The 18,677-nt window shown below is 34.1% G+C and overlaps 1 protein-coding gene across 7 annotated transcripts in view; it reads left to right on the forward strand.

The window, feature by feature from the left end:
* LOC118193483 (uncharacterized) overlaps positions 1-18,677 on the forward strand; it is a 180,881-nt gene that overhangs the window by 14,132 nt on the left and 148,072 nt on the right. For all 7 annotated transcript variants that reach the window (XR_004758921.2, XR_004758920.2, XM_085812562.1 and 4 more), the window contains exons 3-5: positions 11,769-12,025; positions 14,023-14,085; positions 18,176-18,286. Coding sequence is in view for 5 of the 7 variants with exons in the window: in XM_085812562.1 (XP_085668688.1) it covers positions 11,769-12,025; positions 14,023-14,085; positions 18,176-18,286 (431 nt within the window). In the remaining 2 variants the exon portion in view is untranslated. The remainder of the gene's footprint in view (positions 1-11,768; positions 12,026-14,022; positions 14,086-18,175; positions 18,287-18,677) is intronic.

Below are 18,677 nucleotides of genomic sequence, written 5' to 3' on the forward strand. Positions count from 1 at the left end.
AGCAGATGATGATTTTATCCACAGTAGGTACATAATTTAATTGTTCTTGATCTTGAGTATATAAGCATTTTTAAATCATCTGTACACACTAATGTACACTAATCGAATCGACGAATGGCGCTGCCTACGCGCATCTACGGCGTATCTAAATGCCACATTTAAATTTCTATAAGTGGGCGGTTCGGTTATGACTGTATGATAAAAATACTCAATCTAGTTTTAAAAGGATTTATTAAAATACTAAACAAATTAATCTAAGAAAATCTAATGTTACGTCTCATGAGCAGCGTTCGAGCTGCGTCATAACAAATTGAAAGTCAAGTTCTGACTGTTGCCGTTCCGAGGCAGAGAAAAGTTTCTAATCAAACCGGAACATCATCCGTGTAAAATTTAACTCTTGGGTATCATCCAGTGTTGAACTTTGTAGGGTTCCTCACACATTTTGTCTAAAGTAAACGTCGAGGAACCTAGTGAACTATTTAGCGACTTATCGCTGAGTTCAAACAACTAAGATGTTGACTCAAGAATGGTTAAACTACCCTTTATTTCACTCAAATAAGAATAGCAGTTGGCCCCTTTTTCGGGCTTACAACAAAGCCTCCAGTCGGGCTTAGAGTAAGCTAAGAATAAGAAATAAGAGCTAGTACTCAGAAATAAATAGAAATAAGAATAAATACAGGAACAAGACGGGATTATTATGGGTATTATTAAGGGTACGGGAATTATTACAGATAATTAAGGATTATTACGGGTATTATTAAGAATAATATGGTAATAAATAAGAATTAATACTGGAATAGAATTAAGAATTCATAGTAAGAAATAAGAATTATAACTTGTAGAGACATCAGGATTTTTGGAAGCAAGAGAGATGAAAAATAGCAACGCCTTCGCCGGGAATCGAACCGAGGACCTCTCAATTACCCACTGAGCGTGTAGTCCACCACACCACGAAGGCATGCCAAGAAGGCGGGAGAAATACCTTATATACTCCCCCTTTTAAAGGGCGACTGAGGTTTTTAGGGGACCCAATCACCAAATCCAGGATGAGAAGAATCATCGTCCAACACCCTTTTTAGTTCGGGCGCCATTGTAGAGACATTAGGTATTTTTTTAGAAGCAAGAGACTAAAAAATTAGCAACGCCTTTGCCGGGAATCGAACCGCGGACTTCTCAATTACGCGCTGTGCGTGCAGACCACTACACCACGAAGGCATGCGAAGAAGGCAAGAGAAACACTTTATAAAACTAGCTAAGAACTTAAATCTAATAATCTAATAGCCAAATTTATGCAGTTCCTTCATTATTTAATTTTTTTTAATATAAGACAGGGCCATAATATTTGAAATTTGAAAAGTGAAACGACATTTAAAGTTTTCGACGTAAAATGCCGAAACGAAATTAATAGCCCTTCTGGGCTAATAAATTAAAGGAACCTCACATCCATTATATAAGTTGTTTTTTATTCAATTTACTGAGGGATACGGTGTATAAGTTTCTTGACTGAGTTTACTGAGGATTTATTGAGGGATTGAGTTACGAAGGGAACTTATTCTCCAGAATCCATATTAAACTGTTTGGAGGTACAGATGTATAATGCATTTGCTTGTCCACACTTGTATTTCCTTTTCCAGAATCCAGATTAAATTGCTTGGAAGTACAAGTTATAAGGTATTTCTCCCGCCTTCTTAGCATGTCTTCGTAGTGTGGTGGTCTGCACGCTGGGCGAGTATTCCAGAGGTCCGTGGTTCGATTCCCGGCGAAGGTGATGCTCATTTTTCATCTTTCCTGCTTCCAAAAAAAAAAAAAAAAAAAAAAAAAAAAAAAAAAAAAAAAACCTAATTACTCTACAGTGGCGCCCGAACTAAAAAAAGAGTGGTGGATGATGATTCTCCACACCCAGGGTTTGGCGAATGGGTTCCCTAAAAAACCTCAGTCGCCTTTTAAACGGGAGAGTATATAAAGTATTTCTTCCGCCTTCGTAGTGTGCTGGGCGCATATTCCAGAGGTCCATGGTTCGATTCCCAGGGAAGGCGTTGCTCATTTTTTATCTTTCCTGCTTTCAAAGAACCTAATGACTCTGCAAAGTGTATAGTGTATTGTGCTTGGAAGCACAGGTGTACTACTCAATAGTTTGTTTCTGTTAATTATAATATGAGTCACTTTTTAGCCCGGTGCTTTTTTTTTTAACTGGCTTCGTATTAACCGTGATTATCAATTAATAGTGAAGATCGATGCATATTTCTATCATTAATCGAAAACTGAACTGCGTTACTTTTCAACAGAAAGTGACTTCAAAACGCTTTATGGGTTGATGCAACGCCAGAGTTCGCATTCAGATGTGAGTGTAATATCTCAATAGTGTAATTTCATCCTTCTGGAACATTTCGGATAAGTATTTCGAAAATGTTTGCATGCAATTAGGAAGTTGAACTCTGTGTATCGATTCGAAAATTAAACATTCCATAAGAAGCAATGAAAGTCTAAACCAAGGTACACTTCTTTCAGAATGTAAATAAATTTCTTTATGAAACCATATTCTAATATTAAATCTCTTTAGTCTGTAAGGTTTGTAAGAGAGCTTAGATAATTTCGAAGCTAGAGTGATGAAAAATGAGCAATGCCGTCGCCGGGAAAACCACGGACGTCTCGAATACGCGCCGAGCGTGCTGACCACTATACTACGAAGGCAGGAGAAATACCTTAAAGGTTTATCCTAAGTTTGTAACAGTTATTTTTAAGTTTATGCACCCTTCCTGTCTCTCCTATTTCAGCTTACAAATTCCTTACTAGAACGAGTTTTTGGAATCGCGTTTAATGTAAATGAGAAGGAGTAGTATTTAAGTCGAAGTTCTACTGAGAGAGAGAATTCAGGTTTCTAAATAGCGCGCGTTCGCCTTTTGGCCACGTCTCTCTAAGCTGTTACTACGCTCGGCCGTATTACGTGCCCTTGATAGCTTCGCTAGATAACTCGATATTTAGCGGCCAACTAGTTAGAAATTGTGTTAGCCTGGGCTAACTCTTTTTAGTTAGTTATTAGAAATTAGTTTTTATTTCTTATATTTTTGAGTTTAAGCCCCCAAGTGGAGGCTTTGTTGCAAGTCCTGAGAAAGGGGTCGTCTGTACACCTTTAGTTTCAGCAATAAAGGGTAATTAACCCTTCTTACGCGCCGAGCGTGCTGACCGAATACGCGCCGAGCGTGCTGACCACTATACTACGAAACTTGGTTCTTAAGTCTACGAAACTTGGACTTCTCGATACGTGCCGAGCGTGCTGGCCATTAGGCATGCTAAGTAAGATGGAGAAATACCTTATATACTCGTCCTTTTAAAGAGGGACTGGCGATTAGGAGATCCAACCGCCAACTCCTGATGCTGGAGAATCATCATCCACTAATTTTTTGGTTCGAGCGTCACTGTACAGTCATTAGGATTTTTGAAGCAGAAGACGTGAAAAATGAGCAATGGCCTCGCCGGGACTCGAACCATGGACCCCTTGAATACGCGCCGAGTGTACTGACCGCTACACCACGAAGGCATGCTAAGAAGACGGGAGAAATACCATATATACTCCCCCTTTTGAAGAGCGATTGGGAATTAGGGGACCAAATCCTGGTGGTGGAGAATCATCATTCACCACATTTTTTAGTTCGGGCGCCACTGTAGAGACAATAAGTTATTATATATATATATATTTTTTTTTTTTTTTTTTTTATGCAGAAGATATGAAAAATGAGCAATGCCCTCGCCAGGACTCAAACCACTACACACTCGACGACTACTGCGAAGGCGGCAGAAATATCTTACAAATTTTCTTAGTAGTTTGCAGTGTAACAACTGATTCTGCGCTCTGTGATGTTGAGAATAGCTGCAGTATTTTTGTAGAATGTTCCAGAATTATTATAAGTATTTCCTTTGGAAAAATAAATTTTATCAAGCTGTCATGAGTTCCGTAAGCATTCAATCTATTACGAACCGAACCCGTACGCATGCTACAGTTTCATCGTATCTAACCAACCCTCTACTAAGTTCCATCGACGTACCAACAAAAATATTACGTATTTTTGCATTGTTTAAATACAATCTGAATACTAATCTTAAATTCTAAATCCGCCACTAATGCATAATATTATATAGAATATGCATTATTTTTTATTATACCACCTCATATTCGTTTTCTTTGGCGGAATGTCTCACCTTGAAAACTTATCCCATTTTTCTGATTCAGGAATCATAGCAATCTTTACTAAATTTAAGGCAGTGTTAAGACTACTAAATTTAAGGCATTGTTAGTTTAGTTTAGTGACTGAGGACATGGGCACCATCCCTTTACCGTTATGATTAATTGGTAATAGCACCACGTCCACCCTTATCCAGAGACCAGTGTGACTACAAGTCATAATTACAGTACTTACGATATCCTACTATATAAATAAACCATATAATATCCCACATATGCATGATACAGTATATAATCAAACAGGATTATTAAAACATAATGCTGGTGCATATACAGTTAAAATGCAAAAGGCTTTATACTAAGTATCAATTAAGTTGTATGATTAAATAAAATTATATTATACACACATAAAAACCTTCAAAACTAGTTAGCTCTCTTCAGCCACTGGTACGATAATTTCAAGGCAGATCAGGTACAGACGCTTAGGGCAGATTGGTCTATATGCTCGTAGACCTGTCAAATGCGTTCCACTTACTGCAACTCACTGTCGCCTGCGGTTAACCTGGAGTAGAGAGCGTGCATTGTGGACACCGCAACGGTGGGCTTGTGTGATGTTTTCCGACGAGTCCAGGTTTAGCTTGCAGTCTGATTCTCGCAGGACTTTCATTTGGAGAACTCCAGGTACCCGTTACCATCAAGAAAGCATCATTGAACGACACCATTACGGTGGTGCAGGAGTGCTCGTTTGGGGTGGAATTATTCTGGGTTCCAGAACTGACCTGCATGTTCAAATTGGAACCACGACAAGCCAAATCTATCGGGACGTCATTCTGGAACAACATGTACGTTTGTTTCGGGGCGCCATGGGCGCACAAGTTGTGTTTATGGATGACAACGCCCGTCCTCACCGTGCAAACATCGTAAGCGAATGCCTTCAATCTGAGGATATCACCCGTATGGACTGGCCAGCATTCTCACCGGACTTGAATCCAGTAGAGCACGTGTGGGACATGCTTGGCCGACGAGTTGCAGCCCGTCAACCTCCTCCTACATGTCTACCGGAACTTCGGAGAGCATTGCTTTTTGAGTGGTGTAATATCCCCCAAGAACACATCGATAATTTGATACTCAGCATGCCTAGGCTTTGTACGGAGTGTATTGCATCGTCTTGGGGACATATAATGTATTAACAATCATACCAACCATGTAATATTGTTTTTTTGTAAATAGGTTTTTTTTTTTGTAATTTGCTCCAGGGAGAAAAATCGCTATTTTTTTTTTATAATATGAAACATATAGCATCGTTTTTTGCTCTTTACCTTTTGTTTAATAAATAAGCTTTACAAATAAGTCAAATTTGTTTTGCTTCTAACTCTTCCTTTGCCTGATTTTGCATTATCCTTAATTTATGGACATGAGTGTATTTTGCATATTAGGATCAGAATGTGAAATATAGAATCATGCAAATACAAAAGCAAGCCGTGAGAATCATTGAAAAGTACATACTTAATGTGCTTTACAAATTCAGACATTATGTGCCATAAGTATCATTCATACAAACGTAAGCATTCTGGAACAACAAAAACCAATAATGGTGTACCCTCATATTTGCTATAATACACTACACTGGTACAGTAATTTCTTATGAAATATTTTAATTTTACATTTCAGAAGCGCGAAATTTGATAGAATTTGTACTGAGTGACTATTGAAAGGGTACATTAAGACTGTGGTAACTAATTAGCAAAGTAAACATATTGTTTTTCATGGGGTGGCGCACGAGATACAGTACAATGATCATTTCATTAGATCAGTCCGTTATAAGAATATCACTAAAATCTATTACCAAGAAATAAGGAAAACAACAAAAAGATGCGAAAATTTCGGAAAAAAAGGAAGACAATTTTCCAAGAACTAAACTATAAACGGCTATTAACTTGTTACAGAGAAGTCAGAATTCGAAAGTACGCGAAATTTCGGAAAGAAATACGGCTTTTCATCCGCAGAGAACCCGTTGGCGCCGTTGCATTTTTACTCGCCAAGCTCGCGGTTCATCGACGATGAGCCGAGCCGCAAACTTGATATTTTGTAAACGTGATTTTTAGTGCATGTAAATTCAAGTTAGCAGACAAAACAATATATTAAGCATATGGTAGTAAAAATTCACAGAGAATAAGCATGTAGATGTAAAACTAACCGGTTAAACGTGATATACGAAAATAAATTTGTATTAAATTCAAGTTAGCACAGAAAAGAATATATTAAGTATATAAGACAATATATAAGAATTTATAACGGAAATAAAAATTCCTTTAAAAAATATAAATTAGTATTAATGTACTGAAATTAACCGGTTAAACATGACAAACGAAAAAAAATTGCGTTAAATTCCAGTTAACACAGAAAACAATATATTCCTTACACCAGCAGTGGTTCGCCAATTTTGATGACCATGGTGATGCATCGAACTATTCTGTCATCTTAGATAATCAATAATATTTTTTATTTCAATTTAATCATCTATTTATGTCACACCTGCCATCCTCTGAAAGGTTATTGTTAGAAAAGCATCAACAATATATTATCTTGTTAAAATTTTACGCCAGAAAAATTGATTTATTCTCATAATTTTAGATGACAATAACCAATAATAAAAATAAAAGCATTACTTAATTATTTAAATTGCTGGTTCTTAGAGCTGTTAATAATTAAGAACACAACGTGAACAGCCGTGTTACAAATTAGCATTCACCCTCCCCCCGTATTTTCTTCCTTTCATCCCGAGCCGAGAACCGGCATCTATCTACAAAAATATTTCTATCTATTTGTTGTTAAAAAATTCAGAAAAAATAATAATAAATAAGAGAGAATAATATAAATCTGCAAATGCGAACAACGACAGTGATCATTCAACAAAAATGAGCGCAAGAGGAATGGTTGCAAACTTCGAACAAGCGAATAGGATAAATCCGCTGGGTTACCAGGTTTGAACTATTATCGCCAAAGTTGGCAATGTTTACATTTACCGGGTTCTCTGCGGAAGTGTTTCCAGAAATACAAATAACATTGTATCGTTTTGATCATACAGAAAGAAATACAAATAACATTGTATCGGCCTCACGTACTTATCACATTCCACTTCAAACATCTCGTGCTAGAAGTAAAAAGAACATAAATAATACTATAAATAACTTCAAGAATCATTGAAAGTGCGAAGATCAAGAGAGCAAGTGGCCTTCTTGGGTAAATGAAATAGATATATCATAGCTTGTTTCATGTAAGCAAAATAATTCGTATGTAAACACTGAAGCGGAAAGTTTAAATTATTTATTTTACAGATAAGAGAGTTGATAAATTACGCTTCCGTAACATAGATTCAAGAAATCTGTTTATTTTGATGTTTGGAGAATTCACTTATTCCGTCTGACTAGTTTTATATGCTAAAGCAGTGCTCCGCAACCGGTGTGCCGCGGCACACTGGTGTGCCATGAGTAGGATATAGGTGTGCCGCAGTCAAATACATGTATTTGACATTTTGCAATTTTTTATCATGTATTTAATACACAATGACAATTTTTTTTCCTTAATAATGTCTATTTTAAATGTATTGAATGAGTACTAATACCAATAAAAGTGTTGTATGAGTATCAATATCAGTAACGTATTGTATGAGTATTAATATCAGTTAAGTATTGTATGAGTATTAATACTAGTAAAGTATTGTATATGCATATTTGCTCATGCATATATCGCATGAGCAATAAAAACAGTCTTACAATCAGTAAAGTATTGTATCACTAATATATCAGCCTTGTATCAGTAGTGTAACAGTTATATTTCATCAGTAATGTACAAGTAATGTAACAGTAGAACATTGATCTATGATATTTTAATTCTCATTTTTCTTTTTTGGGGGGGGGATCTCTGTAACGTATAATTTCGTGGATTTATTTACCGACTTGTGCAAAAACATTCCCATTTCATCAGTATTAATATTCAGTTTTATATCAATGTATCAGTAATGTAGCAGTATTAATCAGTGTTAATATCAGTACCAGTATTATATCAGCCTTTAATCAGTTCTGCATCTGTCATATTTGCATCAGTAATATACCAGTAATGTATCTTGAATATTAATCTGTAACTCTGTAACATATTATATTGTATGTCTTGTCGTGCACGTTGAATACCTTTCAGGTGGCATTATGTATTTTGAAGGGGTGCTATAGATAGTGGTGGACGTGGTGCTATACTAATTAACCGTTTGTTAAAGGGATAGTGCCCACGTCCTCCGTTCTCTCTCTCTCTATTTTAAATGTTTTTATATATTTCACTGTTGTGTGGTTGTGTGTGTGATAGTAAGTGTGTCAGCATTTGAATTTTTTCGGCACTTCCTTGATAACTCGGAACTCTTTGGTGTGCCACGAAATTCCAGAAAGATTTTTTGTGCGTCGCAGGTGAGAAAAGGTTGCGGAGCACTGTGCTAAAGTGCCCAATTTCCCGAATTATGCAAACAGGCACACATTGCAACGAACTACTTCGGAATACAAATCGGAAATGTTCCGCATTTCGTAAATATTCCGTATAACCCGTACGGGTTCGCATTCTGTAAATCTTCTCTGTTTATATGCTATATAATATATATTTTCACAATGCCACTCTGTACTATTATACAGATTTTGTGTTACACAGTCTTTAACTTTTGAAGGTCGTTAATCTGAAATGATATCTGAAACTTTTCGCGATTACAGTATTTCCTTTATTTGGTACAAGGAAGTAAAAGTACACAATTTACCACCATAATAAGAGTAACAAAATCTGATGTGTACACCACATGACTTCCTTGTACGCAATATTAAATTATACGCATTTTTTCTTGCATTTCATTTAAACTTATTAGATTGAATTAAAAACCTACTTCGCCGACAGCGCATAAACCACAACAGAATAAATGCATTCTTTAAAATTCACTCTAGTATTTGTTTACCATAGCGACACTCTGGCGCTAGGTTTACTTAACAGTATTATATTTCGTTCATATTATAACTCAGAATGCACAAAATGTATATCATTTAAAGAATTATCTAATCGTTGCCACATGTTCTATTCAAATACTATAATAAAGCTAGAACTATGTCTAAAAGAAATTAAGCAAACAAAACAAAAAACAAACAGTTTTCCACAGACGATTGAGTATTTCTCATTCAATTAATTCAGTTTTCACTTCGCGACAAGGCAAAAATACATAAAAACTCAAAATATCTGTATTAAAAATTACGAAGTAAATCTTAAACGCTTATTTCCTCGAAAAAGTTCCAGAAAGGATTAAGCATGATTTAAATAATAAATGAAGGCGTTATCTTTGTTGTTGCAAAGCTAAGTTTCTCTACATTGGCAACAAATCCGCTACTCAGCTGTTTCAAATGTAAACAAATATGTCCGCCATGTTATTTAAAACTTAACCGCACTTAAACAGCTTTTAAATTGTTGATAATTGTACAAATATTGCTTCCAGAATTACGAAAGGCATAAAAACCTTAACCCGAAGATAAGAACAACATAATTCAATCATTTTTAAAGCAAACAATGTACAATTTACAAACATATAAGAGTAAAGAAACTGAGATCACTGAGCCGGGTAACAGAGTGGATATATTTATAAATATATTTATATACGTTTGGCGCGGCCGTTTGAAACCAAAATAGGAGGTGCACATCTACATGTTATAGTAGTCTTATATATAAAATTTCAACGTTCTAAGGCTACTCGTTTTTGAGTTATGCGAGATCGTACAGACGCCACGAAAAATTCTCTTCAGAATTAATTTTAAAGCAGTTTTTTAGTTTTTTTTTTTTTGGGTGAAAAGAGTCTTTTATTCTGTCCTTACGTACAGATATCACGCAAAAACATCGTTAAATTGCATTCGAAAGCGGTCAAAGTGGATATTTTCGTTGAAATATGTTGCCTGAAGCTTTTCGCGATTACAATACTTCCTTTTTAATTTGTACAAGGAAGTATTAAAGTAAAGGAAGTAAAATTAAACCTCCGAGTCGGGTAATACATGTTTGGTGCGGCCAATTGCGATCAAAACGGGAGGTGCACAACTTCATGTTATAGCAATTCCATATATAAAATTTCAACGTTCTACGCCTACCCGTCCTTTAGTTACGCCAGATACATTACATACGTACGTACAGACGTCAAGAAAAAATTCTTCTGAATCCATGTTACAATCCTTTTTGGCAAAAACAGTGTTTTATTATGTGTGTACGTACAGATGTAACGCAAAAACATCGTTCAAATGATTTCGAGAGCAGTTAATTTCGTTGAAATATGTTATACCCGAAACGTATTACGATTGCAATATTTCCTTTATTACGTACAAGGAAGTAAAAATACACAATTTCCCAACACATAAGAATAAAATAACTTAAATCTCCAAGCCGGGTAATATGTATGTGATGCACCAGCTTTTGTCCGGAATAAATAGACTGATGAAGAATTATAGATGTAGTCGTAGCTTAAATTATCAGACGATAAGTTTAAAAAACAGGATCCATTTATTTTTATTCAGGAGAAATAGCAGTTACAAAAATCAGATATCCGGAGTAAATAAACAAAATTACTAATAACTTTTTGTATGAAGTTTACTGCATCGTTACATTAAAGAAAAAGCCCCGATATTCCTTTGCGAGTCCTTTTATGGAAAGGCAGAGCTTCCGAGAAATGACGTCAGCCATTTCATTTCGCTTTAAATATCTCCAGAACATTCTATAACTGTACGTGTAGAAAAGGTGGGAAAAACAACTTGACTACGGGGCTGTAGATTTAATTCCACGTACTTTCAAATAAGAGACCGTCGCCATTAAAAATGAAAAGAACATACAGTTAGAATTTCAAGTGTATTTTTGACTATGGAATTTTATTATTACATGTATATATATGTGTGTGTACATGTTTGGTGCGGCCGATTGCAGTCAAAAAGGGAGGTACACAACTACATGTTATAGCAGTCTCATATACAAAATTCTAACGCTCTGAGGTTTTCCAGCGTTTTTCAGTTATACGAGATACATACATACGTACGTACGTACGTACAGGCATCACGAAAAAATCAGTTCTAAACCCATTTTGCAATCCGTTTTGGAGAAAAGAGTCCTTTATTCTGTCCGTACGTACAGATGACGCACAAAACCATCGTTCAAATGGATTCGGGAGCGGTCAAAATGAATATTTTCTATGAAATATGATGCCCAAAGTTTAGCTAGTAATTTGAAGAGATGATTTAGTTTCCTCTGTTAATATCAAAACCAAATTCTTTTTTGCTTTATACTGATTTCTTTTACACTTTTTATCTTAACATCCTTAATTTCCATTGTAAATATAATATTCTGTTCAAAATTTGATCAAAGTGTATTTTGCGTGGCTACAGCTTTAAAATATGTCAAAACTTTTAAATTTTGTGACCCTTCGTATGGTGTGTTTCTTTTTTCTATAAACATTTCTCTGATAGTGGTGAAAATAATTTTTTTTTTTTTTTTTTTTTTTTGAAAATCTAAAATGACTTTTTCTTCTTTCTCTTTGCAGGGAAAAGATGAAATTTTTTGCTATGGTGTGAATTCCAAGTCAGAATACCTTATCGTCAACATCTCTCGTCGGAAAGATCAGAAAGCCGATGCTTGCATTTATCTGAAATTAGCTTCCGGGAAAACTTACCGTTTGCAAATGACGGATCATTTCCAACAGTCTTGCAGTGATCAAAATGTCTTCTCTTGTGGGGATCTGCAGATGTCTTACACTTGTCCCATGAGGAGGTGGAGAATATTCTACAACGGCTTCTTAAGGTATGAAGAGAACGATTTTGATTGAAATTTATAGTATAAAATTCCAAGAAACTTTGCACACAAACGACATATCTACTTGGTGTCGGAGAGAATTAAATAAAGAACGTTTTTTTATATTTTATATAATATACGACTCAAATTTTCCATAAGACTTATAAATCCGAAAAACTTAACAATCCCTATTACAACTATGGACAAGTAAAAGCAATGCAAGGGATTACGACTTGGCGCGTGATTAAGTTTGGAATAGGATTAGGATTTCGTCTGTGAAAAAAATAATTTTGTTTTGTTTTGTTGTTGTTGCTTTTTGCTTAATTTCTTTTATACATCGTTTCAGATTTATTATAGTATTTGAATAGAACATGTGGCAAAGATTATATAATTCTTCAAATGATATAAATTTTGTGAATTCTGAGTTATAATATGAACGAAATGTAACGCTGTTAAGTGAACCTAGCGCCAAGAGTGTCGCTATGGTAAACAAATAAAGTGAATTTTAAAAAGTGGATTTATTCTATTGTGGTTTATGCGCTATCGACGAAGTAGATTTAATTCAATCCAATAAGCTTAAATGAAATGCAAGAAAAAATGCGTATAATTTAATATTCCGTACAAGGAAGTCATGTGGTGCACACATCAGTTGAGTTAGAAAAAGAATTAAAAGTTTGTAAAGACATTAGGTTGTTTTAAAGCAGGAGAGATGAAAAATGAGCAATGGCCTCGATGCTCTCGAATATGGGCCGATTGTGCTGAGCACTACACCACGAAGAAATACCTTATAAACTTAGCAAGCGTTTTCAGTGACAAATTTTTTATCTTAAACAGAACTAAATAATTTTGTAAGCTACATTTTACAATAACGTACATTGTAAGGTGCATAGACACATCCAGTGAAATTTTTTTCAAGAAGATGACAGCGACAGCGTATGTATTTCCTTCAAAAACTGATTGACTTTTCAAATTTTAGTCGCGTATTTGATCTGCATAAGTGTTTTTTAATTTGCTTAAGTCAACAGTTTCTGCTGATAATTATCATCTTTTCATTTAATCATACACACATTACACATTTTCAGAGTCGTAGCTAGGGTTTTCAGCGCCCAGGGAAAACTGAAGGTTTCGCGCCCTCTACGGCTTGCCAAGAATGAAAAACATTTAATTTAAACGCTGGAGGCTGCGTCCGGGCACAACACTCCCTCCTTGCCCTCTTCTAACTACGCCATACGGACACAAGGAAAACTTAAAAAATCAATTGATAATAAATCAAAATGGAAGTCGGGAATAAAAATACAATAAGTAAATAAAAAAAATTTAAAAACACGAAAGGCTTCAGATTTTAAATTTCATCCAAAGAGGCGTTTTTTTAACATTTTGTCTGTTACCTTTATTTATTAAATATCACGTTCTTCGCACTTAAACCATAAAATTCAGTTCAAAAGCAATATCGCAAAACAGTTTTAAATTGAGCCTATCTTTAGAATTTCCGATACAGAGTCTCGAGCGCTGGAGATAGAAAATGTTTTTTTTCTGCACAACGTTGCCATGGCTCGCTTTGAAATTCTTGAGTTTGTTAATCAAAAATTCGTTAACGTTTTACAAAATACGAAATCGATAATAAAACAAATTCCAAATTTCAAATTTGGGCTTCCACATGCCCATATTCGCAGTAGGATTACGTCAATTCAAAATCCGATGGCTCTGTGTACCGTCGTTTTATCACAATGCGAGAAATATACATACATTTATGCAGATTTTTCATTGTTTAATTTCTTCAAATATAATGCAGGACACTAACATTTGGTGGCAACAGTATGAAAAGTGAAACGGACATTTATAGTGAACAAACGCAAAATCGCAAGCCTCTTTGGACTAACAACATTTATTTAAAATATTCAAGACTTTTGGCTCCAAGAATATACTTCAAATATGTCATATATTCAGATTTGGAAATTATGAGCTGTCAGCTCATACAATAATAAATTATTTTTGTCCCCTTTCAGAGAGACGAATAATGATGACGATTCTGAAACAGGGCGCATGGTCTACGTAAAGTTTGCTTTGGGGTAAGACAACGATTTTTATTCCTGTTGCTCTAATATTTATATCAGGGGGGGGATCTTTCTTTCAATTCAGTTGAATTCTTTCGTAATTTCATGCCAAATTTTTTCATGAGTTTCTCTTTTCCACAGTTCTGATGAACAGTTTCTTAGGAATTATTAACCATTCAGAATTTTACTAAATTGAATATCTGACAATATAGAAAATCAAACTTCTGTTGATTATTAATAGCAAAAATGTGAATTAAAGAATATTTTTAATTTTTTAACTGACAGTTAGTTTCGGAATAAATTGTTCTTAAATTAAAAGCAGATGAAGTTGATGTTTTGTTAGAGTATTCATCAGTGTTTAACACTCGGTGACGCTAAAAGAAACTATACACTATAATAATGTTACGGTTTTTGTATTTATTTAGTTTGCGAATTTTTAATAGAATTGTTATTAAAATTGTTTTATAATCCCGTGCAATGTAGGACAAGACTTTTTTGAAGAGAAAGCTATGCCGAAAAATTAAAAATACAAGAACACGCACATTTAATAAATAGATATCTCGTAAATGTACTCTTTTAATATCCAGAAAAATCGAGAAAATACGAGACTTTTCTCGTGCATTTGAAAAGCTTATAAAAAGGTGGAAGAAAACATCTCAGTTCAGTTTGTTTAAGAAACTGCTGTTGTTTACTGTTGAGAATTCGCGGTGAAATCGGATTTTGAATTAAGTTCTATTGAACGTTTGAGTAGTGTTTTTGTTTTATTTGTTGTGATAATGATAAATTTTACTCGCTTTTCATCGGACTTGTGCATTCAATTTATTACGAACCCGTAGGCACGCGACAATAATATGGGTCAGGTTCATCAAAAAGAGACCGGACGATAAGAACGAAGTTTTACAATTCGAAATACCTTTTAATTTCTTATACTGTCAAAATAACTTCATTCTGCGTTTATGGACCAATGTACTATGCTTTTATACCATCATTTCAAAAGCTCGTTGAGCCTCTTTTTAATATAGAAATATGCCTAGCAGTTTCTAAAACACGGCCTGAACGTTCTGTATGCAGTCAAAATGACAAGGCGTCATTTCGTATTGATGGCGACTGTTACTTATAATGTGTTACCAGTTTTGCTCATATGTAAGTAACGCTTGTACAATATAACATGAAAGGATGGGCCTTTTTTATTTTGCTCTCATAGATAGTCTTTCGCAAAGCAAACGCTTTGTTTTATTGAATGTGAACGCTTTATTTTATTTATTTTTATTTATTTATTATTATTATTATTATTTTGTAAGGCAATATTTAGACAATATTGTTACGAATTTTGTACTTAGATAGGTAATTTTAATAGAATAGTAAGTAACATTGTTGTATTTTTGTGTGTAATGTAGTGCGAGACAAATGTTAAGAGAAAGCTATGCCGGAAAAATAAGAATATAGGGGCAAGTGCATTTTAACATTGAGTAAATGGTTATCTCGGTAATTTGGCGAAAAATTGCCAAAACTTGCCAAATTTGGCGACCATTTAACATTTTGGTCCGATGCCTGTATCACCGTAATAAGTATTGTAACTGAATAAATGTAATTGACCACTATATTAGCTGTAACCGTAATTCCACACTCTTATTGCTTTCCAGCAATTTCGAGAAGCAGAAAGTACTAGAAAAATCTTTGTGGTCGGTTGAAAACTGGCCGAAGAGAGAGCATTTGCTCTCAGTTGCTTAGTAATTGTTGTTGTGATTTGTTAGTTTCGCGTGAATTAAGATATTCGAGTTAACTTTCTCTTTAGAGCGCTTTGCATTGCATTGTGTTTAACGTTCTTAGTAGTTTGAAGTTAACTACGGATTGTACTGCGTGATAGAGACTGCGAACACTTGTACGAATATTCCTGCGGAAAATTCCAGAGTTTTGAAATATTTCTTTCTATAAAAATAAACCTTATTAACCTATTACCGGACTTGTGCATATATGCTATAAAGCTATAAATTAAGAAGTTCGGCAAGTGAATTATTCTTGGCGCAAACTGGAAAAAAATGCGCCAAGATAAATTTTTTAAATTTCTCCATAAATTCTCACAAAAAATTACAAAATTTAATATCTAGGCATAATTTGAGTCGTAAAATCGAAATATGAAAAAAAAAAAAAAAAAAAAAATACTGGTATGTTTTTTCAGAAAAAGTCCGATTTTGTATCAAAATACCCATATTAGAACAATGCTGTATATAAATCTAATACATACTGTCTCAAAAGCGTAAGTTAAATTTCGACAATCGGTCCAGCAGAACGGGAGATATAGAAAACTGTTTTCTTTTTTATTTTGTGTGCAAGTTGACCTATGTTTTGTTTCCATGTATGTTAGCTGTTTCAGCTAACTTGCATGGAGAGTACTAACTGTTCTTTTCAAATATGTCGGGCTACTTCGTGACTTGCTTAATGACTTTCCTTTCTTTTACCATGGTTTATGTGGAAGTTTACTTGATTGTATCCATGGGTAATAATCATATATCCTTTATTGGTTGGTCTCTGAAAATGCCCACTTTTTCTTAAACTATAAACAATATTAAAAAAAAAATAATGTCAATTCCTACTTAGTTCAACAAAGACAAATTTTATTTTAATTACTTTTTATTAACATTATTAACATTGTTTCGTTCTTAATTTATGAAGCTGACGGTGGTCTATCATTTCTCATCCTATCCATCTCTTGTAATACGTCATTCTTGCAAGAAACCTTTCCAGTGAGTTTCGAGCATTCCAGTTCTTCAATTAAGAGGACTCATACACCTTAAACCCCTCATAATCTTCGAATATGTGACTTTTGCAAAATTTGGGATATTTTATTTATTTTAAAAGCAATTACTTCCGACTTTCTTCAGCTGACTACATAATATAGCTGCTTTGGAAAATAGTAACCAGAAAGTTTGTGTTGCCACAAATATTTTTGTAATTTAATCCTCTTTGTGACAAAATACTTCGCCATGTTTCCACCTAGCGCGCATGATATTTTAAAAATGGTTAAGGGTACATAATTGAAATTTGATGGAATTCTTTATATGGGCACTATTTTCTAACTGAACCAACAATCTGATGATTATTTTAATATTGAAAAATTTTATGAAGGAAAACATTACAAATTTTGTTAATAAAATACATTTTATAAACTCAACTCAAAATCAAATAAAAATTTAACATGAAATTTTTAGAATTTTAGATTCACAGTAGTTTCCAAATGTTATAAAAGTTATATATTAAATATGGAATTAAATTATGAAACAGAATGTTTTAAACTGTGTGCGCAAGGTGGAAACAGGACGAAAAATGTTGTCACAAAGCTGATTAAATTATAAAAATATTTGTGGCAACACAAACTTTCTGATAACTATTTCCGAAAGCAGCTATACTGTGTAGTCAGCTGTTAAAATAAATAAGTTATCCCAATTTTTGCAATAGTCACCTATTCGAACATCCTATGGGTTTTAAGGTGTATGAGTCCCCTTAATATTCCATCTAATGATTTCGGGCGACTCAAGGCGACATGTGCTTGACCTGCTGCGAACAGTTTTCGTTCTATATATATTACCGCATAATCTACAGTGCTACATTGCATCTTATATAGCAATTAGGCCAATGAATTTCGGTGATGAATCCAACCGCACCATTAACCAAAACCCTTCTTCACATCAATATTTGATCTTAACTTCACTTTAGCTCCGACGAATATCTCTAATTCTGCAGGAAGACCACCAGTTTTATTGATGTCAATTGGTATTATTTTAAAAAAAAGTTTAAAAAATTTTTTGAGTTTAAAAAAAACTGTATTAACATCAAGGGTCATCCATTACCAGTTAAAAAATGTATTTGAACTTGAGTGGATGAATAAAAAGTATTTTATTAACGCTTGAAAATTTGAACAAGATGTAGGAAGAGTGTGAGTTAATAGTAGGAATTTAATAATAATGAAGCTTAATATTGAAAATTTTCTTTCTAAGATGATCACCAGCTCAGAAAATCAAAACCGTCTGCAACCGTGGACGGTCGTCTTAAGAAGGTTTTGCGCCGATAGAACAATAAATCTTAAAAACCATCCATTTCTTTTTAGGTGGCTGGCTTCTTCGGACGTTTTTGACTGTACATCAGATTTAAGTTCTCCAACTTTGGCCGAAATTCTGGCAAAAGCAGACTGGAAATCGTTACACCCTCCTCTTGATAAGTAAAGATTTGGCTTATTTTAGATTCATCTTTTGCTTAAGGTATCCGACCTCGTTCGGGTACCATTTTTTTAAGAAATTTTTTTTATTTTAACTATAAACGTATTAATTTGAAGATAAGCATACTAATGAGTGAAAACAGCTTAAAAAGTAATGCTAAGTAATTTTAATTTTGAAAAATAATGAAAAAAAGGATAATTTTTGCTTAAATTTTATCATTACGGCAACAACCACGGTGAACAAACAATGTATACATAAATATACAGTTTTTTTAATTTGTATTTATGTTTACACTGATTTTGTATGCAATGAAGCAAAATAATTAAGAAATATTCATATGTTTTTGAGATATGTCAAAATATATAGTATTAACTGCATATTTTCCTATTATTG

The sequence above is a fragment of the Stegodyphus dumicola genome, chromosome 3 (genome assembly GCF_044657685.1).
Source record: "Stegodyphus dumicola isolate Sdum_Otavi_A_Nest chromosome 3, ASM4465768v1".
Lineage (NCBI taxonomy): Eukaryota > Metazoa > Arthropoda > Arachnida > Araneae > Eresidae > Stegodyphus > Stegodyphus dumicola.